At 61.4% G+C, this 25185-nt stretch overlaps 1 protein-coding gene across 2 annotated transcripts in view; it reads left to right on the plus strand.

Annotated features, from left to right (window-relative positions):
- CDH4 (cadherin 4) overlaps nt 1-14076 on the plus strand; it is a 522175-nt gene extending 508099 nt beyond the window's left edge. For both annotated transcript variants that reach the window (XM_035025504.1, XM_035025503.1), the window contains 8 exons: nt 541-726; nt 7283-7536; nt 8102-8244; nt 10517-10750; nt 11601-11834; nt 11921-12060; nt 12503-12667; nt 13870-14076. In XM_035025504.1, the coding sequence (XP_034881395.1) occupies nt 541-726; nt 7283-7536; nt 8102-8244; nt 10517-10750; nt 11601-11834; nt 11921-12060; nt 12503-12667; nt 13870-14076 (1563 nt within the window). The remainder of the gene's footprint in view (nt 1-540; nt 727-7282; nt 7537-8101; nt 8245-10516; nt 10751-11600; nt 11835-11920; nt 12061-12502; nt 12668-13869) is intronic.
- The last annotated feature ends 11109 nt before the right edge of the window (nt 14077-25185 follow it).

Consider the following 25185-nt stretch of genomic DNA (forward strand, 5'->3'; position numbering starts at 1 on the left):
ACACAACCGTCTCGGCCCCGTGAACCACCCCCACCGATAGGAGGGGCTTGCAGCCCCTACGGTGCTCGGCAGGAGAAAAGGCTCCGTGGTCGGTCATCACACATCTGTAGCCGCGGACCCCAAGCCCCGAGCCGATGGTGGGACTGCTGGGATGGCAGGACCCCAGTCAGGATCGTCTGGGGGAAGCCCCCCACTGCTGTCTAGCTCCTGTCCTACAAACCTTAGAGTCTCTCGGGCATCCCCGCTGTTGCACGGGGCTCCAGGGCACGATGGAAAGGCCTGGGGGGTTTAGGAGGGAGGCCGGTGGGCACATGTGTGCGTGTGCAGGTGAGGCTGGGTCTAGAGCTGGGTGGTGGGTACAGCTGGAGGAACCAGAGCCCTCTGAAGATGCCACCGTGCCCGTGGAATGGGCGTGGGGTCCCCGTGTGTGGGAGAAGCTGGAGGCAGAGGGCACCCCCCAAGGGGTTGGTAGAGAGTCTCTTCCAACCTCTCCAGGCTTCCGCACGGGTTCAGAACATTGTCTTTCCTTATGCTCTGCAGTACGCCGGGGAGGTCCCCGAAAACCAGGTGGAGGTGGTGGTCGCAAACCTCACCGTCATGGACCGAGATCAGCCCCATTCGCCCAACTGGAATGCCTTCTACCGCATCCTCAGCGGGGACCCCTCAGGACACTTCAGCATCCGCACGGACCCCGTCACCAATGAGGGCATGGTCACCGTGGTGAAGGTGGGTACTCTCCTGGCTTCCTGCTGGCCGGTGTGGGTTCTGTCCCCCGCCACCACCCTGGGACAGATGAACAGAAATGATACGGGGTTATCCGGGGACAAGGGACTGCACGCCCCTGCTCGTGCCAGAGGCAGGCTTCACGGGGACCTGGTTTTCTCTGAACTCTCCACTTAAAGTCTGTTTAAGGCAAGATGCTTCATCTTAGAAAGCATTTTCAGGTTATTTTTGCATCCTTTGGCAGAGACACTGCGCTTTCAGACATTCTCTTGCAGAGGGGTGGCCGGGAGGGGGTGTGGGGGGTGCGAGGCAGTGGGGGGAGTCTGCTCCCGGCGGGGGGGATATGTTCTTGGATTCCCGGGCTGGCTCTTCGCTCACTTACCCTGGCGCGGGCCTGTCGCCCTTGGTGCCCCAGACGAGGGCCCTGTGCCCGGGGCTGTCGCCAGATCTCAGCGGGTCCTGCCTGTAGATCTGGCCCAGCGCCGGGCACATGGCTAACAGAAGCAGCTGTGCCGTCACTGAACACAGTCACGTCAACAGGGAACAGCCGGGCTCCCGCGCGCTCCCCAGGGCACAAGGAAGGTCACTTCAGTCCCGCCAGGGTCCCCAGGGCCCCCAGAGGAATCGGGCCGCGTGCTGTGTCCATGCACTGCGGCCCAGACCATCACTGCCCCAGCCTGTAGGAGGTGACAGTCTGTGGCAGGGATGAGGAGAGGGAGCTTCTGGGACGTTCTCAGGCAGGTACGCGCCAGAGGCCACACACCCGCCGGTGAGCCCTCCCGTCTGTCCAGCAGCCTGCTGGTGTTTCGGCCTCTGTGCCCCCAGGTGGTGGGACTCCTGGACCGGGACCTCGCTGCTTTGGGGGCGGGCGAGGTGCCGTGTAGACACGTGTGTGGTCAGCCCGGCCCTCAGCCATCTCGCACACATCCTGGCTGCACGCCTGTCAAAGGAAGTGCCCAGTCGCCTGGGGCGGGTCTTCCTGACCCCTGCCCTGCCCCCCGCGCCCCCCAGCTCCATCCTGCCCCGCATGCCAGGCCTGCCACCTCCCAGGCTGCAGCCGAGCTGGGGCACAGCTGCTCTGCCCTCAGACCACCAGCCCCAGTGGGCGTCCATCACCGTGCCCAGCCTCCTCGGGAGCGCCCTCTGCCTCGCCACCCGCCCCCGCCACCTCCAGCCATGAAACCACCGTCTCTTCCAGGCTCAGACCATCCCCAGGCCCTTCTCCTGCCTCGCGCCTGGACCTCAGCTTCTGAGGCAGAAAAGCCAAGAAGCCGCCTCTCCCGCTTGCCCCTCGGCAGCACTGCGGCTTGGGGGGCAGTGAGCAACCCTGGCCCAGGGGCCGAGGCCGGGGCGGGGCTGGCGGGAGTCCCAGGGGAGCGGGCGCCGCCCTCCAGCCCCTGCAGTCCTGCAGGGACCAGCTCCTGGGGCAGCAGCGCATGGAAGCGAATGCCCCCAATCCTCCCGCCGGCCCTGGAGCGGGGCCCCAGCCCTGCCCCACGCCACCTGCACTGGTGGCGGGTGGCTTCTCCTGAGGCCGCAGACCCTGCCCCTCGCCTTTTAGCGGAGCGTCCTTGCCCCGTCTGGGGAGGCAGCCGGGCCGAGCCCCAGCAGTGTACCCGGCCACTCTAATTAAAACTGGGGGGCCAAATTACCTATCGATTTCTCCGTTACAAAAATGTTTTATTTCACCCTCCTGTGGACGTTTATTGGCCATAATAGTCTTTCTGGAAGGCATTCTCCCTCAGACAGGTGACACAATCTTAATGTACGACATGCGGCGTTATTCCGTGTCCCCCGGGGACAAGAACCAATAAATGGGGAGAAAGATTACTTCCTTTTGGTGGTTTATTCAGAGACAAAAACCACAATTTTATTAAACTGTCCATTTAAATGGAGGAGCCCCATCCCCAGACGACTCTCTGAGGGTCCTGGGGGAGGGTCTGGAGGCATTGGCTTGGTTTTGAGGGGACCTGGACACAGCGTGGGTGCAGGGGCTGCTGTGGGGGCATCCAGAGTCCAGGATGCACCTGCCGGAGGGCTCACCGGTCTGCGGCCTGAAGTCCTGGGCAGTATCTTTCAGACAAGGGCTGCCAAGTTATTCTGCACTGGGCACCTCATCAGACTGGCGGCCTGCCTGGGCGCCATCTGTGGGCACAAGGCCCTCCCACACACACGTACCTGAGCAGCACCCAGCCTCATGTGAGGTGATGGGCAATGGGGGTGGACAAGGGAGCCGTCGCACCATCCCCATCCTCGCCCAGGCTGACCCCTACCCACACCGCGCTAAGATACAAGGTGCCATCAGGGGCGGGGGAAGACATCAGCCATGACAAGGCGTGAGCCACAGAGGGACATGGCATCTCACGGCCAGGCTCCAGGGGGCCTGCAGGAACCACCCCTTCCTTGGGCAGACAAGGAGATCACGCCTGAAGAGGACGATGGGGGTCAGCCCAGAACCCCGATCTCCGGAGGGCATCGGCCTCCAGAGCCTCCTGTCGGGCTGGCCTCGGGCTTCCGTGAACCCCCAGGCCCATCCCCCTGCTATTATTTACTTAGTTTTTAAAGTCCTTCTTTTCATACTTAATGCCACATCTGTAGCCGTAGCTGAGAAGGCAAGGGTTCGATGCACCAGCTGTAAGATTTTTAATGCTCACCCAAGTCAAACGCTGAGGTGCTGGGGGACCCAGCGGGGGCTGGGGTTCGGGTCAGTCGGGAGAGGCACCGCCGGCCGCGAGCACAGCTTCCTGACCCAGCAGATCAGCTCCTCTCTAAGCAGAAACACGCGCTGTTCTGTCCATCGTGAGCATCTCCGGGTGCCCAGAAGACAGACGGCAGTGGTCTCGTCCGCACTGTAGTCTGACGTGGTAGCTTATTCCAGACCGTCTCATCTCTGTTTCTTGCTGAAAGAGGTTTTTAACTCCCAGACCTCAAGACCGTCCATCTCTATGTAAGTCAGGATGCGTCACCCTCAGAAATACGTTTTGCCTCCGTACGCACATGACATCACCGGTCACAGCCCTGACAAAAGCAGCCGTCTGCCCTTCGTATCCGCCGGTGCAAGTCTGTGCTCGGTGTCCCTTAATTTTCCTCAAAGTGTCTCTTTGCTGTGGTTTTTCAGATCTGGATCTGGACAGGGTCCCTGCATGCAGTTGGTTGCAACATCTCTTGACTCTCTCATAATCTAGAACATCCCACCCACCTTTGACCTGTCACAGACACCGGGTCAGTTGGCCTGTGGGAGGTCGCATGTGCCAAACTGTCCAATCACTTCCTCATGGTGAATCTTGTTCCTCGCTCTCCCATGTTTCCGGTAACCTGGGATTAGGCCTGCAGGGGCCGTCCATGGGAAAGGGCCTTGTGCCTGGGGCTGAGTCACATCAGGAGGCCCGTGGTGCCCGGCTGTCCCACTCCAGTCATCTAGGCCTGACCGGTGGGCTCAGGTGGTGACAGCCCGTTCCCGTCACTGCAGAGTTGACTTCTCCCCCCTTATGACCAGCCAGTGGTCTGCACGTGATGCTTCGCACCTGCAAATATGCACGCCTCCATCAGTCTCCATCGGCTGGTTCTATCATCTACTCGTGATCCTTGTTCACGGAAATGTCTTCATTAGTGAGTACAGAATGGTGCTTTTGAAGTTCTGTCATTCCTTGGCTGGAATTATTCAGTACGAATGAGCTTCCCCTCACCAACAAGAGCTCCGCAGGACACGGAAATGTGGGTCTGCTGTGGTCAGCACCGCGGCCCCCCAGACGTGCCCAGGCCCTGGGCCTGGGACCCATGCGTGTGCGGCACATGCTGGGCAAATGTGAGTCAGTTAAGCGTTCTGAGATAGGAGGTTACCCCGGGAGATCCAGGGGGCCCCTGGGCTCACAGCGTGATTGGGAGAGGGAGGCAGGAGGTCAGAGTCCCAGGCGCCCTGGGGAAGAAGCAGAGGTCCCAGAGGGACTGCAAGGGGCCACGTGGCTGCTCTGTAGGTGGAGGACGTGGCCTCTCAGAGCTGCAAGGGGCAAGGCTCCAGGGGGACCCAGCCCCGCCCACACCCTGACTGCAGCCCAGGGACACTGATTTTTGACCTCTGACCTCCAGAACTGTAAGACGACAAATCTGTGTTGCCCTAAGCCACTAAATCGGAACAGGAAACTAATACAGAGTCCAGCAGAAAAAGCAGATGAAAGCTTCATTCGCTGCCTTTTATCATCCAGACCAGCAGCTGTCTGAGGTCTCTCTCTGTTTACGGCGGCGGCTGTTACAACTCCCATCAAGCTGGGTGTCCACACGACACGCGGTCTTCTCACACTTCTGCAAGTCAGAAGTCCAAAATCCGTTTCAACAGGCCGAAACCAGAGAGCCGGGAAGGCTGTGCTCCCCCCAGGGGCTCGGGTGGCTCCACGTGCTGGCTCTTGCCAGGTTGGCAGGCCACGCCCCGACTCCGTGGCCCTCCTCCGTCCTCAGAGCCAGGGCCGTCTTTGCCTCAGCCCCTACGCTGCCTGCTGCCGCGCCAACCTCCTAAACACCCTCGGGTGCTATTTCGGGCCAGCTCCCATTGCAAGACCCCCAACTTCGTCAGCCCACAAAGCCCCTGTGCCGTGGAGGGCGACACAGTCGCAGATTCCAGACCTTTGGACCCGGATGCCTTCGGAGGCCATTAACCATCCCACCACAGCCGTAAGCAGAGTCGTGTGTGTGTGTGCGTGCTCGCGCTTTCTCGCGGCTGGCAAGACGCACGCGCTTGTGTGTACTCGGTATACTTTGGTCAGCCGCAGTCATGGCTGGTTTTGGCCCCCGGCGAGCAGGAGCCTCCTCTGGCCGGCTCCTGGGTCCTTCCGCCGCGAGCCGTTTCCGCGCACCGTGGCCCAAGCAGTTCATCTCGTGGGCTGCCTGCCTCCCCTCGGGTCGGCCATCTCTCCAGTGAGGGCTGGTCCTTGGACACCAGCATCCAGGCCCCGGAGGGCTCGCCCCTGCTCGCTGCTCTCACTCCGGGGGGCCCGGGCGCAGAGCAAGGACACCACGCTTCAGCGCACGTGCCCACCCCGACTCCATGTCTCTCACCGATCCAAAGGGTCGTTTCATTCAGATTTAACACCGGAGGATTTCTACTTCACTTTGCTGACTTCATACTTGTATCTCGTTTCTCTTACACCGAAAATCTTATTTCCTAACCACATTATTACACGTGTTTATTTACTTTACCCTGAGATATACATAAAAAGCTTTAAAAAATAACAAACCCCAGATCACTACCAACAGGGAGAAGACCAAGCGAGCTTAAGATTTCTTTGCAATGATTACTGTCCCTAAAATAAATCCCACCAAGAACTACCATCTAAATATTGCCCTGGTCACCTGAACTCATTCTTTCCTTGAGAGTCATGTTACCCGTTGATATATAGTCTCCCTTTACTTCGGTTTGCTTGCAATTTTCAGAGATCGCTTTACATATTTAAGTTCCTCTATAATGACTAAAGCGTGACGGTAGTAGACCGAGCTCCATGACGGTAAGCTCGCACAACCTCGAGCCCCAGCCCTTCCCTCCGCCCCGCTCACCCCTCTGCTTACAGGCCACCATCTTTATGCGTTTTCCGGTTCACTCTTGCGGTCTTCCTTCCTGCAAATACGAACAAATACAAATTCAAATTCCTCTCCCTCCTTTACACGGAAGGCAGCCCGCTGTGTATCTACTTCTGCTCTCCGTCCGATCTCCTCGCTCCTGCTTACGGCTGCAGACCTCCCCATCCCGCCACCAGCCCACGGCCTCCAGGGTGCGTCCTCTGTGAGGACACAGAGACCCGCCGGGAGCCGTCCTGTGCATACGTCACCTTGCACCCGTCTGGGCGGACGTGTGTAAATGTTGTTGCAGAGTGTCGCGTCGGGTGGTTTCCCCGAGACTGTCCGGCCTGCTCCTGGAGTCGCTACGTGTGTTACACGTCTCGGCCCCAAGTGCCTCCTTGCAACTTCCCTCCCTCCCCAAAATGTGGGGAGCTCCCCAGACCATAGAACCCTTCTGAAAGCATTTGTCAGGCGGGGTCCTGGGGCCCCAAAGGGTGTAACCGGGAACCACGCTCATGCAGGAACCCCGTGCAGAGGGTAGAGAACCCACAGAGCTGGTGTGTGAGTGTCCTGGAGCTGCTGTAAAAATTACCAAAAACTGGAGGGATTAGAACAACAGAAGAGACCGCCCGCTGCACCCAGCAAGGGGCCCCAGACAAACAGCAGTGGGGGCCTTGACCTCGCCAGCCTGGAGGGAGCAGCACCTGCTGAGAGCTGGCGCCGGGGAGGGGTGCCGCTGCCGGGGCCGGAGCCCCAGGGGCCCAGCTACTGCCACACCAGGGCGTGGTGGGAAGGCCCAGTGGGGGTCCTTTACCCCAAACTCTCTCCTCCCATTGTCAAACCCCTGGGAAGCCAGAGACAAGGGAGTTCTGGAGACAGCTTCCCTTGGGACCAGCGTCCTGGGCACAAAGCCGGGCAAGAGGAACAGGTGCGGACCCACCGGGCCTCCCGCCTCCAAGCCAGCCCGCAGGCCCCTGCATCAGCTCACCCCCGCGGGACTCTCTCGTTCCAGGCAGTCGACTACGAGCTGAACAGGGCGTTCATGCTGACTGTGATGGTCTCCAACCAGGCGCCCCTGGCCAGCGGGATCCAGATGTCCTTCCAGTCCACGGCAGGGGTGACCATCTCCGTCATGGACATCAACGAGGCGCCCTACTTCCCCTCGAACCACAAGCTGATCCGCCTGGAGGAAGGTGTGCCCACCGGCACCGCGCTGACCACGTTTTCGGCAGTGGACCCTGACCGGTTCATGCAGCAGGCCGTGAGGTGGGTCCGCCCTCGGGCCTCAGAAAAGGGATCCCACCCGTGGGCTCCCTTGCTTTCCGTACAGCGGAGTGCCGTCATGCCCAGTAAACCTGCACCCCAGGAAGTCCCCGGCCTGTGCTGTCCCTCCAGGCAGGGCACCACAGGAGCCGCCGGGGGACAGGGGGGCCCAGCCAGCCCGCGAGATCCAGGCGGTCAGTGCGACGCCACAGGAGCTCAGCAAACCGCGCGGTCGCCGTGCACCCCCCCCCCCCCCCCCAGGGCGGCAGGCCTTCCAGCACCCGCGGCGCTCTCCCGAGTCAGGCGGGTTCTGAGCTGGCTTGTCACTTACCCCTCTCTGTTCCTCAGTCTCCCCGTCTGGAAAGAGGGGGCGAGGACAGCACCTGCCTCCCAGGGTCCTCGTGAGGATCGGGAACGCGACCGTCGTGGCGACCGTGAGGCGCGCCGAGGGCGGAGCGTGCGGGCTGCAGGGACAGCGCCCCCGTGTCGGGCGGGCACCCTGCAGAGGGTGGGGCTGGGGGGCTCGGGGCCGCTCTCCCCTTCACCACCTCACCTCCCTTCTCCTCAGGTACTCCAAGCTGTCAGACCCAGCGAACTGGCTGCACATTAACGCCACCAACGGTCAGATCACCACGGCCGCCGTCCTCGACCGCGAGTCCCTCTACATCAGAAACAACGTCTATGAGGCCACCTTCCTGGCGGCTGACAACGGTGCGCCCCGCTCTGGGGGCCGGCCCGTGCCGGGGGCTCTGTGGCGGGGAGATGGAGGGAGGCCCCAGCCGGAGAAGCCGGAGGAGGGAAGCGGGGAGGCAGGGGCGGCGCCAGGTGTCCTGTGCAGAGCCTTGAGGGTCCCTCAGCGTCCCCAGGCAGCCCCCTCTCTGCACGCATTCGGAGCAAGGGCCGCTGCCTGACCACCCGGCTCACGGGTCTGCACAAACTCGCGCCCCTTCGCTCATGCATGGCGCTCCCTCTTGGACACCAGGGGAGCCAGGATGGCCGAGGCAGGCCGAGGTTTGTCCAGTCCTGTCTCGGCTGAACGTGACCCGAGCAGCTTCTCAGCTCCCCACCTGGTGAACTGAGGGTGGCTGAACTCCATCCACATGTAAGCCGAGCAGCCCCATCATGCTGACCATGCACCAGAGTGGGGGGGCTCCCCCTAAGCAGCCCCGGGATGCCGCCCCCTGTGGCTCTGACCACCTGTGATCCGGACCCCTCCAGCCCTCCGTCAGAGCAGGGGTGCCTTGGGGAGGGGCCTCAGAGACAGGGCAAGCACCGTGAGAGGCCACACACCAGCAGCACGAGCCCTGGGAGCTCCGAGGGGGTGACGGTGAGGCTTCCGAGCCAGAATGAGGAGCCCCGAGGACCCTGGGGTAGCGGGGTTGAAGGTGAACCGGGCAGGGGTGAGGGGCTGCTGGGCAGAGGCGGCAGTAGAGGGGCCCACATGGGGCAGGAAGAAGGTTCATGAGCACTGGGGCCTTCCAAGGGATGTGGATAGCATCTCCAGAGTTGGGGGCTGGGACTCCAGGCCCCGAGGTCGCCCCTCCCTGGACCCAGGGCACCCAGGAGCTGGCGAGGCCCACAGCCCCAGGTACCCAGCCAACCCTGCACAGGAGGGCAGAGGGAATGAAGGAGAAGACTTAGAACCAGGGATCAGTCCCAGCACCACTTTAGTGGTGGGAAGAGACTGACTGCTCCGTGCCTGGGTTTCCTCCTCTGTAGCGTGGAGACAGCCCTACCCCCTACCCGGAGCTGTGACGATTAAGTCAGCCAGTGTCCTCGAACGCACAGGGAGGGGGTCTGGCCCGAGCCGGCACGCTGCCACCGCTCTCATCACCCCGGGGCTCCTGCCCCACACTGGGTGCTACTCAGCAGCAGACAGACCAGACCAAAGTCCTTCCCTTGCAAGGCTGATGTGCCCAAGGTCTGTGTGTCAGCTGAAACCAGGTTCAGCCGTGTAATGGCGATAGAAATTTCAACACGACTGAGGTTTCTTTTCTCCCACATAAAAGAAGACTGGAGGCAGGCAGCCCTGGGGTACGGGGGTCAGGTTTGAGAAACCAGGCTCACTCTGGTCATGAGCTACGGCATGGTCCGGAATGTCTGCTGGTGCTCCAGCCATCGTGACCACGTTCTGGCAAACGGGAGGAAGAGCAAGGAAGGCAGGGACACATTCCTGCCCTTCTAAGAACTTCCACCCCCAGCTCACGAAGGCCAGAACTTAGCCATGAAGCCACATTTCACTGTGAGGGATGTTGAGAAATGTAGTCTAACAGCTGGGCAGTGATGACCCCAGATAAAATCTGGGGCTCCGGTTCTTCTATTAAGGACAAAAGGGGAAATGGATATTGAGGGACAACTCAGCAGTCTCTTGCCCCAGTGAGATGAATGAGAAACAAGTCAACCAGATAACTTCAGGGAGTATGTTCTGGAAGAAAACACAACAGGGCATGGGAGGGAGGGGCCAGGGCTTGTAGCTGTGCTCCTGGCCGTGAGGCGCCGACTGTGGGACCAGAGGGAACAAGCCAGGGGAAGAAGGGGCAGCAGAGGAGTCCCAGAGTTAGGAAGCAGCATGTGCAAAGGCCCAGAGGTAGACCCCTGGTGGTCTGTATGGTGGGTTCTCGGACAGCAGTGCAGCTCAGGCTCCAGGAGCTAGAGGAGCCCTTGCACAAAGGCTCACTCGATAGCAAGTGAAAGCCGGGGTAACCACCCGCCAGACTGTGAGTGTGTCTGTGTGGTCCTGTGCTCGGTCCACGTGGTGTACAGTTGAGTTGCTCTGTATGTCGTACAGTGGGGGTTGGCGCAGGCTGGGGCTATGGTCGGGGCTGTGGGTCTGTCCTGCACGGACTCGTCGTCTGTCCTGTGTGGGTCTGGGGGCTGTCCCTGGGCAGGACGGTGGGGCTGGGGGTGGGTCCCATGTGCATCATCGTGTGCCTGGGGTCATGGTGGAGCAGCCCTGTGGGGTCACCCTGTGTCTGTCCCGCAGGGATCCCCCCGGCCAGCGGCACCGGGACCCTCCAGATCTACCTAATTGACATCAACGACAACGCCCCCGAGCTGCTGCCCAAGGAGGCACAGATCTGCGAGAAGCCCAGCCTGAACGCCATCAACATCACAGCGGCCGATGCCGACGTTGACCCCAACATCGGCCCCTACGTCTTCGAGCTGCCCTTCGTCCCAGCCACTGTGCGGAAGAACTGGACCATCACCCGCTTAAACGGTGAGCCCTCCTCAGGCTCCAGGAGAATCGGACACGTCTGGGGTGCTGCACCTCAAGGGGGCCCATGGAAGAGTGAGCAGTGGGGATGGGGCTCTTCCCCCCATGGGGGCCCCCTGAGGCTGGGGCCCCTGGCCGTGCCCCAGTCCATCCCCAGAGGGGGCCGTGAAGGCAGTCCCAGTCCTGCTGTTGTAACGAGCACAGCTGTCAACATCCTACAGCCCCAGCTGCTCACATCTCTGACTGCTTCCTATTGATGGGACCACGGATGGATGGGACCCTGATCAATCTATTTCCTCGGGGTACTTCCCTAGATGTGCACTTGTTGTATAAAAGGGCATCCAAGTCCTGAAGTTTTCTAGCACTCTGAGGATGTGCCTGGAAAGGTCATGCCAAGACCTACAAAAGAGCACCTGTTACCCAAGCCCTCACCAACACCGAATATCATTGTTTTCCCAAGGTTTTAGCCAAAATCATTGTTTCCTTTTGCATTCTTAACTACCACGCACTTTTTTCATTTATTTAATGGCCATTTGCTGTTTCTCCCACGAATTGTCTATTCAATGTCCTTGCCTATTTTTCTTTGAGGTTTTTTCCTAATTGATTTGGTAGAATTCTTTATATATTAAGGAAGTGATTTCTTCATCCAACAAGTTGCAATTGCTCTTCTCTTGAACTGCCAATGTGTTTTCACTCTGTGGAGTGATCTAGCGTGGGCGCGCGTGTGGGTGTGCGCGAACCAAGCGGGTGTTTCAGACTGTCGTGCTCTAGACTCCGTCCTCCGTCCGAAGTCTTGCTGAAACGCAGGGCTGGCTGTGGACTGAACGAAGCCTGTCCTGTCACTCTGTGCCAGGTGACTACGCCCAGCTGAGCCTGCGCATCCTGTACCTGGAGGCTGGCATGTACGACGTCCCCATCATCGTCACCGACTCCGGGAACCCCCCGCTGTCCAACACGTCCATCATCAAGGTCAAGGTGTGCCCGTGCGATGAGAATGGGGACTGCACCACCATCGGCGCGGTGGCCGCGGCCGGTCTGGGCACCAGCGCCATCGTGGCCATCCTCATCTGCATCGTCATCCTGCTCAGTGAGTATGGCGGAGCCACGCATGCACGCCCAGGCCCCCCCACGCGCGAGCGCACCCTGCTCACGGCGTGGCCCCCGCCCCCACAGCCATGGTCCTGCTGTTCGTCGTGTGGATGAAGCGCAGGGAGAAGGAGCGCCACACCAAGCAGCTGCTCATCGACCCCGAGGACGATGTGCGTGACAACATCCTCAAGTACGACGAGGAAGGGGGCGGTGAGGAGGACCAGGTGAGGCCCTCTGCACCAGCTTCCGGGGCGTGGGACCCCCCTCCCACCCGCTCTCTCCCGGCGGCCCAGGACCCCAGCCCGGTGCCTGCGCCCACACGGGGGGCTGTCAGGTGACCAGGAGGCCGTGCACGGGGCGCCCGGGAAGGGGAATCCAGGGAGCTGCCTGGCTGGATGCCGGGTCTGCGTTGGCCGTCAGGGCACTAAGGCTTGGTGCCCCCTTAAAGCATGGTAACAGGAGCCCCAGCTGTTGCCCCAGGCTGCTGCCAGGAATACACGAGGCACGGGAGCTGCAGGGGGGGCCCCCGGGGAGCATCAGCCTGGCGAGGGCAGCCTGGGGGGCACAGACGGGGACGGATTAGGGGAGCGGGCACTAGGGGGAGGGCGGGCGTGCTCGGCCACAACAGGACGCGCCTGCCTCCCTCCTCCCCCGGCCCCTCCCCAGGACTACGACCTCAGCCAACTGCAGCAGCCGGAGGCCATGGAGCACGTGCTGAGCAAGGCCCCCGGCGTGCGGCGGGTGGACGAGCGGCCCGTGGGCGCCGAGCCCCAGTACCCCATCAGGCCTGTGGTGCCCCACCCGGGAGACATCGGGGACTTCATCAACGAGGTGGGTGCTCGGGCACGGGAGAGGCCCCTGAGCAGGGCCCCTCCGCGGAGAATAACGTCCCGTTGCCACCCCACGCTGGGGCGGCCAGGCTGCGGTGAGGAGGCCCAGCCAGACCGGGGCTGGGGGCCGATGCGGTGTGGTCACGCGCCCAGAGACGCCGCCGGCCCCCGGCCCCGTAACCGCGGCGTCCTGTACGTTTTACCGCCTGCTCTCTAACGCTGACGCGTTTCTAAGAGGGGCTGGCAACATATCCCTGCTATGTGAGAATCTAGCTTTAATTTACTTAAGCAGAATAGAGCCCAGGGAGCGGTTCAGGAGAGACGCAGAGAGACTTAGAACATTCCCTGAAACACATCCTGTCCGGGGCCGCAGATCAAAGTTCTACAACTGCCCAAAAGCACTCACTCCCCAGGATGTAATAAAATTTTAAAACCCCAAGAAGTATGTCTTCCCCAACCTAGAATTTAAAGCCTATTTTAAATGATTCTTAAAGAAAAGCGAGCACGGAAACTACAAACCATTGCTATGGAGGGGCGGTGAGGGTGTCCCTTCCCAGGGCAGGCTTGGCAGTGAGGTGCGTCCTGCAGCCAGAGACCGCCGGGGGCACCCAGGCCACCCCACGGGGACCGTCACGGTCACAGGGGACCATGCTGGGCCACACGCACAGGCGTGTGGGAGGCCGCAGGACCCCTCCTTGGGCAGGTGCAGGCGGAAGGAGCAAGGGCAAGGCCACGCACGGGGGGCCTCCAGCAACACCTGCCACGTCCCCAGTTTTGTTCATAGGGATAGTGAACATAACAACTGGAGATTTCTGACTTCTGCCCACCTCAGGTTCATATTCCGTGTCGCGGTGACAGGGGCTCAAGACACTTCTGGCCCCTCAGGAGGGGCTGCTCCTAGCCACAGGCCCCCACCCAGGCCTCTTGCCTCATGTTACTGGTGTGGCCATGCCAGCTTTGGAGTTTGCTACCTCCAACACACCGCCCTCTTCATAAACCCCCCTACTCGTTCTCTGAGAGGCCCCTCAGTTAAACACAGGGAGCACTTATTGACCACCTCTCGTACGCAAGGCCCACTAACTTCACCTTCCTGGCCTGCTTCCCCAACTCCTCTCCGGGGCGCCCGCCCAAGCCCCATTCCATCAGGCCCCCAGGACCGGACAGCACGTCCTCCACCCTAAGCCCGTGTCTCTGTGACCCCAGGGACTCCGCGCCGCCGACAACGACCCCACAGCACCCCCCTACGACTCCCTGCTGGTCTTCGACTACGAAGGGAGCGGCTCTACGGCGGGCTCCGTCAGCTCCCTGAACTCGTCCAGCTCCGGGGACCAAGACTACGATTACCTGAACGACTGGGGGCCCAGGTTCAAGAAGCTGGCAGATATGTACGGAGGGGGCGAGGAGGACTGAGCAGCGTCTCCCCCCCGGATGCCGGCGGAGCGGGACCGTGGGAGGCGCCGGGCTTCCCGACTCCCTGCGGACGTGTCATTTAGTGGTGTGTTAGGGGGTCCCTCCCCGCCCCAGCCCCCCCAACAGTGAGCTGTCTGGCATGAACACTTCTCGCCCCGCGGCGCGCCCCCACCACAGGAGCTGACTAGCACTGAAGGACAGCGAGAGGCACTCTGTCTTAACTTGAATTTCTTAGAACAGAAGCACTGTTTTTAAAAAAAAAAAAAAAAAGAAAAAGAAAGTGCCTTTTGGTACATGTATCAGATTCCCTCAAACTCAGGAGTGACGAAAAGCAAGCAGACAGACCACGTACATCCCCCCAACCCCAGTCCTGAGCACCCCCAGCCCCAGCTAGTCCCAGCTCTGAAGACACCAATTAAGGAGTCGGGGAGAATGTGTCTTTTTTTTTTTTTTTGGTCTTTTATTAAGAAAAAAAGTGGGTGATTTGTTTAACAAAATTTACAAAGAAAAATGTTGGGGTCCAAATCCCAACAGCCCTTCTGAGTCCTCGACCTTTGCTGTACACTGTCGGGGTCTCCTGGGCCCTCGGGCGGCCCCGAGGCTGGAGGGAGGCCAGAGACCAGCCGCAGAAGGCTCCCTGGAGGCGGGCCCAACCCGTCTACCAAAGGCACCATGGTGCGCACTTGGCTTTCACCGAGTTTTGGGGCTGCTCCCTGACTCCTGATGCTGCATGTAGCTGGGGCGGGTGGGGTGCCAAGGGGGCTTTCTTGATGATCACCATCTCTGCCCTTGGTCGTCCCCCGGGCCCCCCCAGTCAACCATTAGGCCTCCCCCGGAGACAACTGTTACCCCAGATGCCACGCAGGTCCCGTTGCCTTTGGTCCAGAAGAGTACAGCGTCCCCAGAAGCCACAGCCCAAACCAGCCAGCATCCCCGAACACCCTGGCGTGAGCCCCCCACTCCTCACAGTCGGATCCCTGGAGGACCCCGTCAAAGGCCCAGCCCCTGACAACCAGACGCTTCCAGCCACCCCGAGGGCTGTGCGGACGGCAGAGAGAGCTGGGAACGTGCACCACCATCACCAGCCGCTAGCATCCTCTCTCCCTGGCCCTGCCGCCTGGACCAGAGTCTCTCATGCTCGTGAACCGACGGGGACCGCAAAGATCTGCTCCAAGTGGCCGGGACAGCCTGTCATTGTTGTGCCATCAGTCCCTCGGATGCGTCTGGACTGCACCCACCTGAAACAACAACCGGTCTCCTCTCCTCGGGACCCAGGCCAGCACCGAGCCGCTGCTCGGACTCTCAGAACGAGCTGCCCTTTGCTTGGACGGTCTGACGCGCAAGCCAGACGCCAGTCTGTTCCCAGGACAGTGAATGGCACTCACTGTGTCCCAGGGACCCTCCAGGGAGACCCTGCTGCGTGGGAGCACCCTGGTCTGTTCACGGGCTCCCCAAGAAAGGGGTTGAGGGGTACCCTGGCCCTGGGTGGGACTTGGCATTGGACTGCCCTTGGGGAAGCGGCTTAGAGCCCCATCCCAGAGCCCTGGGTCAGAAAAAGCCTCGAGAATCTGGGGAGGCGGGGAGGTGGGGAGGGCGGGGGCTCAGCTTGCTCTTCATGCTCTCGGCCTGAGGGTCTTTGATGCAATCCTCAGCCTAGGGCCTGTCCCCAAGGCTAAGGTGACCCTGTTTTCCAAACAGCTTTGGCCCAAGAGCGTACGTGAGGGTGTGTGCGTGCAGTAGGCACGGCTGTGTCCCCACTGGGTGTCAGGGTTCCTCCCCAGACCAAACTCCTCACTGACCCCGCTGCTCTCCCAGAGCTGAGCCGGGCCTGTGGCCTGATGGCCGGCCTGTAGCGGGCTCTGTCCCTGACCCCATCCCGACTGCCGGGGGAGGACGGGAAGGATGAAGGAGGTCCCCGTGTCACATGCTGGGTGCCCCTCCATGCAGACAGCCACCTCCAGTCAGGGGGAGGGTGGCCCGCCAAGGGGAAGAGGCCGGGACCCCTGTCCAAAGCCGTGCTATGCAGATGGCTCAGGGCCAGGCAAGGAGAGCTGTCCCCGCGTCTGGGGGCCTGGCCATTCCAGGGACTATTGGCAGGGTGAGGGCTGGTGGGATGCGAGCGGGAATCTTCTGTGTTTTGTTTGTGTTTGGAAAGTTCATCCTCCTGTTGAACTTCTAAGTGTGACCATGGTCTGGGAGCTGAGGCAGCTGTGGACTCTCCTCAAGACCCCCCTGGGTCCCCAGGGCCCTGGGCCTTCCTAGGGACAGAGGTGCCCGGCCCAGGACCCAGCCTGCTGCACACCGATCCCTCGGACCCCGGCATAGGTGCCCATCTCCCCTGCCTCCCTCTGGCTCCCCACCCCACACCCCTGCCCCGCACCACTGCCAGGCCCGTGGTGCATTTTGCCTAAATCATGCAGGCTGGGGCTGGGGGGACACTGATGGGGGACTTCTCGTGCCCGTCCCTGCCTCCGAACGGCTACACAGCCGCCCCTCTCACTTGCCCCAGCAGTCCCTGGGGGCCAGAGAAAGATGGGGTTCCCACGCCCTCCCACACCCGCCTCGGAACTCCGTTCTGAGGTCCAGTTAGCGTTAACTAAGTGCACAGTGTCAAATGTCTCTCACATAGCTTATAGACACGACGTGCCCCTGGTCGGGCCGGCCGCGGAGGCCCAGCCTCCTCGCTGGCCAAGTGCTAGGGCACAGCCTAGTTTCTGTAGGGAGTTTTGTTCTGTGAACAGGAGAAACCCGCGCCGTGGGGTGGAGCGGCATGGACGTGACCGTGGTCAGGGGCACCCCAGCCGAGGACCCCCGTGTCTGTCTGGGCCTCACACCCGCTCCTTCCCTTTCCCGTGTCTCTCAAAGTGTCAGAGTAACACACGTCAGGTCCCCGAGATGCCTCAGTTTCCCTAGGGTGAGCACTGGCTGACACACCTGGTCCTTTGAGGGGGCAGCTCTGTTCTCTCCAAGGGAAAAGGTTAGAGGAGGGGAGTCTCACTTTTTGTCAGTGCTACAAAAGCACTAAAAACACCCGAAGTCTCCCATGCACAGAGCACCCTGTGAACTCGCTCGCACAGCGCGGTGCCCAGAAGACAGGTCCTGCTCGGCGTGGCACGCCCAGCGGGGGGCCACCTCCGTGTATAATTGGAACGCGTTTCTTTTCCTTTCCTCTCCTTTTTCCATTCTGATTTTTTTTTTTGCATGTTTCTTTTTGAAAATGGACAAAATGTGTAACAGCCCCCGCATGACTGTGGTTGTTTTGGGGAAAGATACTGGAGTATGATGTATTCACACTGCAACTCTGAGCATCGTGCAGTTAGGCAAACGTCCCGACTTTTTTTGTAATCGTCAACAGCACAACTATTTTGTATTGTTGTTTGTATCATTTTGTACCAAAAAAAAAAAAAAAAAGAAAAGAAAAAAGGGAAGCGCGTCAATGTTTTCTGTGTTTTTAGTGCCAGGCGGTCTGGGTTCGGAACTGAGCGGCAGCTCTGCGGGGTGTCGTGTGCTGGAGCGGAGCCGGGCACTGTGGGCACACTGCTCCACGGGAGTCAATAAAGTCCCCCTTTTAAATAGTCGGCCTCACCCTGGCTTCTGTCTCTCGTGCATCCACAAAGCCCCTGGGGCTCACGGACGGCAGATGGACACACGGGGGCTCGGTGTTGAGAGTGGGGCCTGTTGGTCCGGCCGACATCTCCGGAGCCCTGCTCTGTCGCAGACACGGTTCTGGGCTCAGGGAGCACAGACGTGAGCAAAAGCAGGCCGGCTTGTGACGTGTGGGAGGCCCAGGGGACCGAGCAATGAGGGCCTGCATGCTATCGCGTAACGGTTCCAAGTCCTTGGAAGGTCGAACTCAAGGCTCTCCGCCCTTCGTAATGCCAGGGAAGGCCTGGATCCACTTGGGAGCCCTCCTGCCCGCCCTCCATTGTCTTGGGGGCCTGGCCCCTCCCCATGCGGTGGCTCTTCCGTCTGGTGGGAAACCAGAGTTGCAGCCCCTCCCCTGCCCCCCGGCCATGGCCCCAGATCAAGAGGTCCACCCAGCCAGGCTTGGCCGTCCTCGGAAGCTCTGATGGGCCCGGCCTGGTCACATGACCTAGTGCCCCGGACAGCTGGCCTGAGTGTGAGATGGAGGAGCCCGGAGCGGGGGTGGCTCACACCTTCCCGGTCCTCAGGCCACACGGCGGGGCCTCTATGTCCGGCCCGGCTGGACCCACAGGGCCCTGCCCTCCTTCAGTCAACGTGGTTCAGAAAGGCTGCGTGGCTGCCGTCTGGCCCAGCTACTAAGTGTCACAGTCAGGCCTGAGCCACAAGCCAGGCGTTCCCTGCACCCCAGCCCGGTGGTAGGGTTGGGGCTTCCGACTTCCTCTCCCCACGACGACCCTGGCTTTACTTAGGTGCAAATTTGCATCCACAATAACATGTGTAACAAAAAGTCACTCACACGGTTAATTACGGGTGCAGTTGATAATTACAGGCACAATTAGCCACTTGCTAATTTTGAGGGTGCCAAGCAGCTAATTACAGGCATAATTAGGCAACTGCCTCAGGCCTGAGACCGGCAGTGGGGGGTGGGAGGGCACAAACTCCTATAATCAGACCCCCAGGGTGAGGCTCTGCTTAAGGACACCCTCCCCCACCCAGATCCACGGCCGAGGACTGGCCGTCCCACAGCAGAATGCAACCACGACGTCCAGCTGGGGGCCTCGGGGAAGCCAGGAGGCCCCTTCCCTGGAGACCCAGCGGCCTTCTCGTGGGTCACTTCACCAGACGGAGGCTGCCGTCCCTGCCTTCCGTGGGGGACCGCAGGCCCAGGAGGGGCCTCCAGACCCGTCAGTTCGCGGGGGTGCAGTGGTACAGCGCCCCGGGGCCTTGGCCCCTCCCCTAGGTGAAAACCCACCCTCAGGACCCAGGAGGCTGGGTCCTGCCGGCCAGGGTGCCCTGGGACTGACACAGGGGACACAGACAGCTGCCCAGACGCAGGTGAGACCCCAGGACACCTCACGATGCCAGGGCCACACGGTCAGTTCAGCCACCAATCCGAAGCCCACCCCCCTGGCAAGAGGTCAAGGCCAGCCTTGCTGGGGCCTAGGGGAGGCCAGCAGCCCTGAGAAGGACCCCCTGATCAGATTAGAAAGAGCCGGGCTCGAGGATGGACAGAAGGCAGGAGCAGGGGGAAGACGAAGCAGTTGTGCAGGGGAGGGGGGCCCATCCCAGCCCTGCCCCAGGCGTGGGGAGGACTTCCGCTGGGCTCTGGCCGTGTTGCTGGCCACGCCTGTGGACACCCCCACGTAGACGTCCACCCAGCCTAGAGCTCAAGACGAGGCCAGGAGGGGCAGATTTGGGTGTAATCAGGGCATGGCTGGGAGTGGACACTGGGAGCGTGTTCTAAGGGAGAAGGGCGAGCATGTGAGATGCAGGACCAGCGAGAAACTCCCACGTTTCGGGTCAAGGTGCCAAGAGCCATGGCCCCCCTTCCAGCGACCACACTCCTGACGGACAGGCAGGGGCGCCCTTACCTCAGTCCCGGAATGTCCACATGGAGAAGAGCAGACTTCTACTCTGAACGTCATTTTAACAGATGGACACAGACTGCACACTGCCTCGTGGGAGCCCGGAGCGTGCGTCCCCACCTCCTCAGTGCCCTGAGAAAAGACCCCCCTTCTCTCCCCCCACCTGATGCTGCTCAGGCTGCGTGTCCCCCAGAGCCGCCCTGCGCCCCAACAGCGCAAGGCCAGCCTGGGGCAGGGGCAGGGGCGGGGCTGGGAGGAAGGCGCTGGGTGACCGCAGATCCGCCACGCGCGGGATGCCTTGATGCAGAGTCTCACGGTGAGATGTGCAGGACACGCTCTGACTCCCAACTGTACGGAGGACAACAACGGCTGACTTTCTGAGACCATCTTGGTCTTTTTCCCATTCAGAACGTGCAGAGCACTGAGTCCATGGCGCAACGTGCCCCCACGACAGCCCCGAGGGCACGAAGGGGAGCCTCCTCTCACATGCCACCAAGCCTCAGTCAACTGCCTTCTCGGGCCCCTCCCCGTGAGTAGGAGTGCTGGCCAGCTGACCTGGACCCGGCCCCACAGCGTCCAGGGCCCCTCTCTGCGCACAGCTTGGTGGCACCTCAGACCCAGGGCCGGTGCTCGGGCACATGCAGTGGTCACTCAAGACCCTCCAGTCTCTGGCTTCCAGGAACCTCACAGGAGAGGGAAGGGGTCTCAGTCGCTGGGTCCACGGGCAGGGGGCGGGGGGGGAGCCAGCCCCCTCCACAAGTGGGACCCTGGCCAGAGGCTCCCACTGAGGGCCCGTCCCACAGTGTCCACACCCCGCACCTGCCTCCCTGGCCAGTGGACTGCCGGTGCCTGGGTGCCAGTGACCATGTCTTGACTCAGGCCTCAGGGGTCTTATCAGAATGGGGCAGCACTTTGGGGACTGATGACCACATAAGAATTAAGTCATCAGGACAGCATTAGACCCCACCAAAAATAGGTCCTCAGGATTGACGGGGAGCCTGGACCCCAGATGCCCACCAAAGGGCAGAGGGAGTGGTCTGTGGCCAGGTGGCAGGGGTCATTCGAGAGGCCTGAGTCGCTGGCTTCTCCCTCCACCCTCCCAACACACACGCTCCGTCACACACCCCCAAACGCCCAGCAGCTCACCCCACCGGGGCCCCAGGCACTCACCCCCACCTGGAGGCACAGGGTCCCCAGGCTGCGCTGTCGCTGTCCGCGGTGCTGACCGTCCCGCGGCCTGGCGCGGCTCCTTGTGGCTTTAGGGAATGCCCACAGAGAACTCTGCCTGTTTAGGATGAAGAGTCTCCCTGGAAATTGTCCTCAGAGATCACAGTGGGGACAGGGAGGGGGGAGGTCTGGCCCCGCTGAGCTCCAGCCATGGGACCCTGCTGAGCCGGGCAGCAGACTCCCGGGGGCTCCATCTGCTCTGCCTCCCGGAAGGCCCATGTGGTCCTGACTCTGTTCAGACTTCCTGTGGGAAGAGCTTTCCCGTGCAGGACCCTCCTGAGCCCTCCCAGTCTCTCCTCATGGTCTGTGTGTGATTCTTTAGAACAACTTAGTGATTTAACGTCCACATGCTCTAACTCCAGCCTTCCGGCGGTCTGTCTCCCCATCTCGGCAGGGCAGCGACCTCCCTGGCTGTCCCCGGTGCCCCAAGCACCTGTCAGGGTGTGGCTGGCAGGAGCCCCCTCCCAGCTGAGAAGCCCACTAGCCAGGCCCCAGGCCTCCCCAGGGCAGCAGCAGGAACGTGGCCGGAGCCTGGCTGGTTAGGACCCGGGGTTTAGTCCAGCGTTGCTCCTCTTGAAGCTCGTGACCCTGGGCAAGTCCCCCGAGGGTCTCCAGGCCAACACCAGCTGCGGTGTGAGCAGGTGGGAAGACGAAGTGAGATGAGGCAGAGCCAAGTGCCCCAGAGCACTGGGGACGGTCCAGGGAGTAGGTGGGCCTGGGGGACCTAGCTGCCTGGCCAAGCCTCCAGGCCATGAGCTGCCGTTCCCAAATGAGCAGTGCATGCGTGCAGCGTTAGGTGTGTGTGCACAGAGCGCACACCGTCCCCCCTCCGCCCTCTACCCAGGCAGCCAGTGGGCAGGTCACTCCTCGGGCCGTGGGAGGCAGCTGCAAAGGGCTGGTCTCATTTGCTGAGACCTCCGCCCACCACCAGGAAGGAGGCTTCATCCCTGCTCTCCAGGTGCAGAAACCGTGGCTGATGGGGGCATCCGTCCCAGCGTTTTCAGGAAAGACGCATCAGCGGGCTGGGATGGTAACGGACTCGTTGGCTCAGTAGACTGCAGGCTGGTGTTGACTTTTTTTTTTTTTTTTAAGATTTTATTTATTTATTAGAGAGCGAGCGAGAGAGAAACAGCATGAGAGAGGAGAGGGTCAGAGGGAGAAGCAGGCTCCCCGCCGAGCCGGGAGCCCGATGCGGGACTCGATCCCAGGACCCCGGGATCATGACCTGAGCCGAAGGCAGTCGCTCAACCAACTGAGCCACCCAGGCGCCCTGGTGTTGACTTCTGACCAGCGTCGAGCCCAGCTGGCTCCACACCCACCCAAACTGTCCCTCCCTCTTCATATGGCCACCAAGGCACCCACAGCGGCCCCTAGACCTGCATTCCACAGAGAGTGACCTTGTCTCCCCCACCCGCCACACCAGGTTGACGGGCCCTGCGGTGTCACGGGCCCACAGCTGCCCCAGCCACAGAGACTCTCACGTGGCTGCTAGGGTCACAGGTCCACCTGGAGGGCCAGGGCTGACCCCCAAGGAAGGGCTCCGGCAGGGAATGACCAGGCAGGGAGGGGCGAGCTCACTGCATCTGGAGCCAGGAGCGCCCTGCCACCACCTTGCTTTTTCCTCCCTTTTAAATTTCTGGGATGGTTGTCATGGAAACTAAGAGGCTGGTGGTCAGGAGCAGCCCCGGGGGCAGGGGCAGAGGCACTGGCAGGGGGTACAGGTCAGTGGGGAGGACGGTCTCAGACCCGTGGAGATCCTCCTTGGCACCCTGCCCTCTGCCGTGACCAGCCACACAAAGCCCTGTCCCTTGGTGGCCTAAGAAGTCCGTGTGGCCGAGGTCACTGCGAGGGAGGGATTTGGTCAGAGATGAAGCCGACGATGGAAGCACTGGCTGGGGCAGAGGGGCTCTGGGCAGGGCTGGGGACCCCCGAGCCACCCTTTGGAGGGTCAGCACCTGACAGCCGGGTTGGCCCAGCTGCAGTCGTGGTCTGACCAGAAACGCTGAGCTCACTGTTGCCCTAGGGCCCCGCGGCTGCTATGAGAAAGCCACAGACGGGATCGCTCACAACATCCGATTTATCTTCTCACAGATCTGGAGGCCAGAAGTCCGAGGCTGGTACCTCCGGGCTGAAATCCAGCTGCGGGCAGGGCCAGGCTCCCTCCGGAGGCTCTGGGCAGGATCCTTCTTGCCCCTTTCAGCTCCTGCTGGCCCAGGCATCCTGGGCTCGTGGCCACGTCGATCCACCTCTGCCTCCGTCTTCACGTGGCTTCTCTGTCTAACCCCCTCTAACAAGGACCCCCTCTTATAAGGACACATCACTAGATTAAGGGCCCACCAGGTAAGCCAGGACAGTCTCATCTCGAGATCCTTGATGACCTCTACAATGATCCTTTTTCCAAATAAGGTCACAGTGACAGGGTCTGGGAATTAGGACCTGGTCTTCTGGGGGCCATTTTCAGCCAACCACAATGGTCAACACTGAAAAGCCAAGAAATTAAAATCCCTCCCCACTCTCCAGCACCATCAAAAAGAAAAGTGAGTTTAGGGCTCCCTTGGGAAATTGCAGGTCCTGGCTGGCCTCTGGGCCAGCGATCAGTGCTATGACATGCCTGGAGATGCAGAGAGGGACCCAAGAGGGCAGGGGCAGTGACCACCCCCGTGGGAAGCCGATGGTTCTCTGTGCCCCAGCGGGCACGTGTCCTCACAGACACGGCAGGCCCAAGCTTGCCTGGAGATGATCAGGGTGCTGACTCTTAGCCCATGTGATCCCCTGGAAGCAGGAAGGGGGTCCCTGGTGACCCCGTACAGCTGCTGGGTCCAAGGGATGGACACGTCCCTGGGGCCCGAGGACGGGCCAGACACCCTTCTCTCAGCTAAGGCCAGCTGAGGCCTCTCCACGCGGGAGTCCATACCTCTTGCTTCCCTGCTCCAGAGGGGGAACCTTCGCGGAGTTCTGGGGTCCTTCCTTCACAGCTTCGGTCTGCCGGGTGCTTGTTGGTGTCAGGAAAGCTCCAGGAACACCACTGCACACTCACGGGCCCTAACGATGTTCCTGTGGCTGCCTGTGGGTGCTCCTGGTGCAGGGACACCTCCCCCACTCCCCCCGGTGCCTGCCCAGCCCGGGCCCACAGGTCGCCCCACCGCTCATCAGCTCAGGTGACTGGCTGGCTCCAGGCTGCAAACCCATGGCGCCTGCCTGGTTCCCACCCTTCTGGAGGTGTGGACCGACCCCACACTCGCATCAGGGGGACTGGATCGGGGTCAGCAAGGATGAGACGCAGTGGGGGACCGTGAGGTGTCCCCATCTGCCAAGGATGTGAGTAATGCACCCGAACCCTGCCGTCACCCCAGTGCCCCCACGGACACGCACCGCTGCCCCTACCCACCCCTGACTCCCGAACACTGGAGACCTGGCACCAGCCCACCAGACCCACCAGACCAGGGACCCGCGCCTGGGCCCCTGGGCTGTGTGCCCCCCAACAGTGAATCAGCCTCTCCGATCACTCCAGGAGGGGCTTGGCCCAGGGAACAGAAGTCAGGGCTCTTCGGTTAACCTGTAAGCCACCGTGGGGTTTGGAGTGGGGGGTGGGGCTTGCTGCTACCGTCCCCGTGTCAGACCCGAGTAACAGGCTCAGAGGGTGAGGAGGTCCTCTGCAGCCAGAGGAGAACAGGTGCTTTACTTTTTACTCTTAGTCACTCGTTTTCGCATCTTGGAGAGATTTCTGATGTTTGGTAACAGCCCATGTTCACCGCGTCCCACGTGCTGAGTCCTGACGTTCGTGTGCGCCCGTGAAACCGTCACCACGATCAGGGTAACCCTGAGTCTCCTCACCCCCTCTGCAGGCCCCCCAGGCCCCAAGCGACCCCTGCCGGCTTCCAGGCTGTGGGGGACGCTGCACTTCCGGACCCCCCCCGCAGGGCGCTGCTGTCCTCGGGCTTCTCGCACTCACACTGCGACCGAGCAGGTGCCCCTCGCTGCCTGGGTGGCACCGCGCACAGACCAGTTTAGCCGTTCACCTGTACTCGGACAGTTAGGGCACTTCCAGATCTTCGCCATTTCAAATAAAGCTGCTATGAACAGGACTGTACACATCTTTGTGGGGACGAATCTGGAAGATTCTGGGGGAGAAGTGTCCAGGAGCGCGCGGATGGGCAAGGCGGTGGACAGGCTGACGCACCCCACACTTCTCCAGAAACTGGCCCGGGCTGCATGGCCTCCAGCCCCGCAGGGCTCCGGGTGCGCCCGAGCTAGCGGTGAGTGCTGGTCTCTTAACCGTGACCCTGATTTCCAAAGAAGCACGCGCGAAGCTGCTCCCGCCTTCCTCTCCCGATGCGCCCAGAGGAGACAGCCCCGTCCTTCCAGGTGCACT

This window comes from Mirounga leonina, unplaced genomic scaffold, assembly GCF_011800145.1.
Source record: "Mirounga leonina isolate KUSES-001 unplaced genomic scaffold, KU_Mleo_1.0 Mir_195, whole genome shotgun sequence".
Lineage (NCBI taxonomy): Eukaryota > Metazoa > Chordata > Mammalia > Carnivora > Phocidae > Mirounga > Mirounga leonina.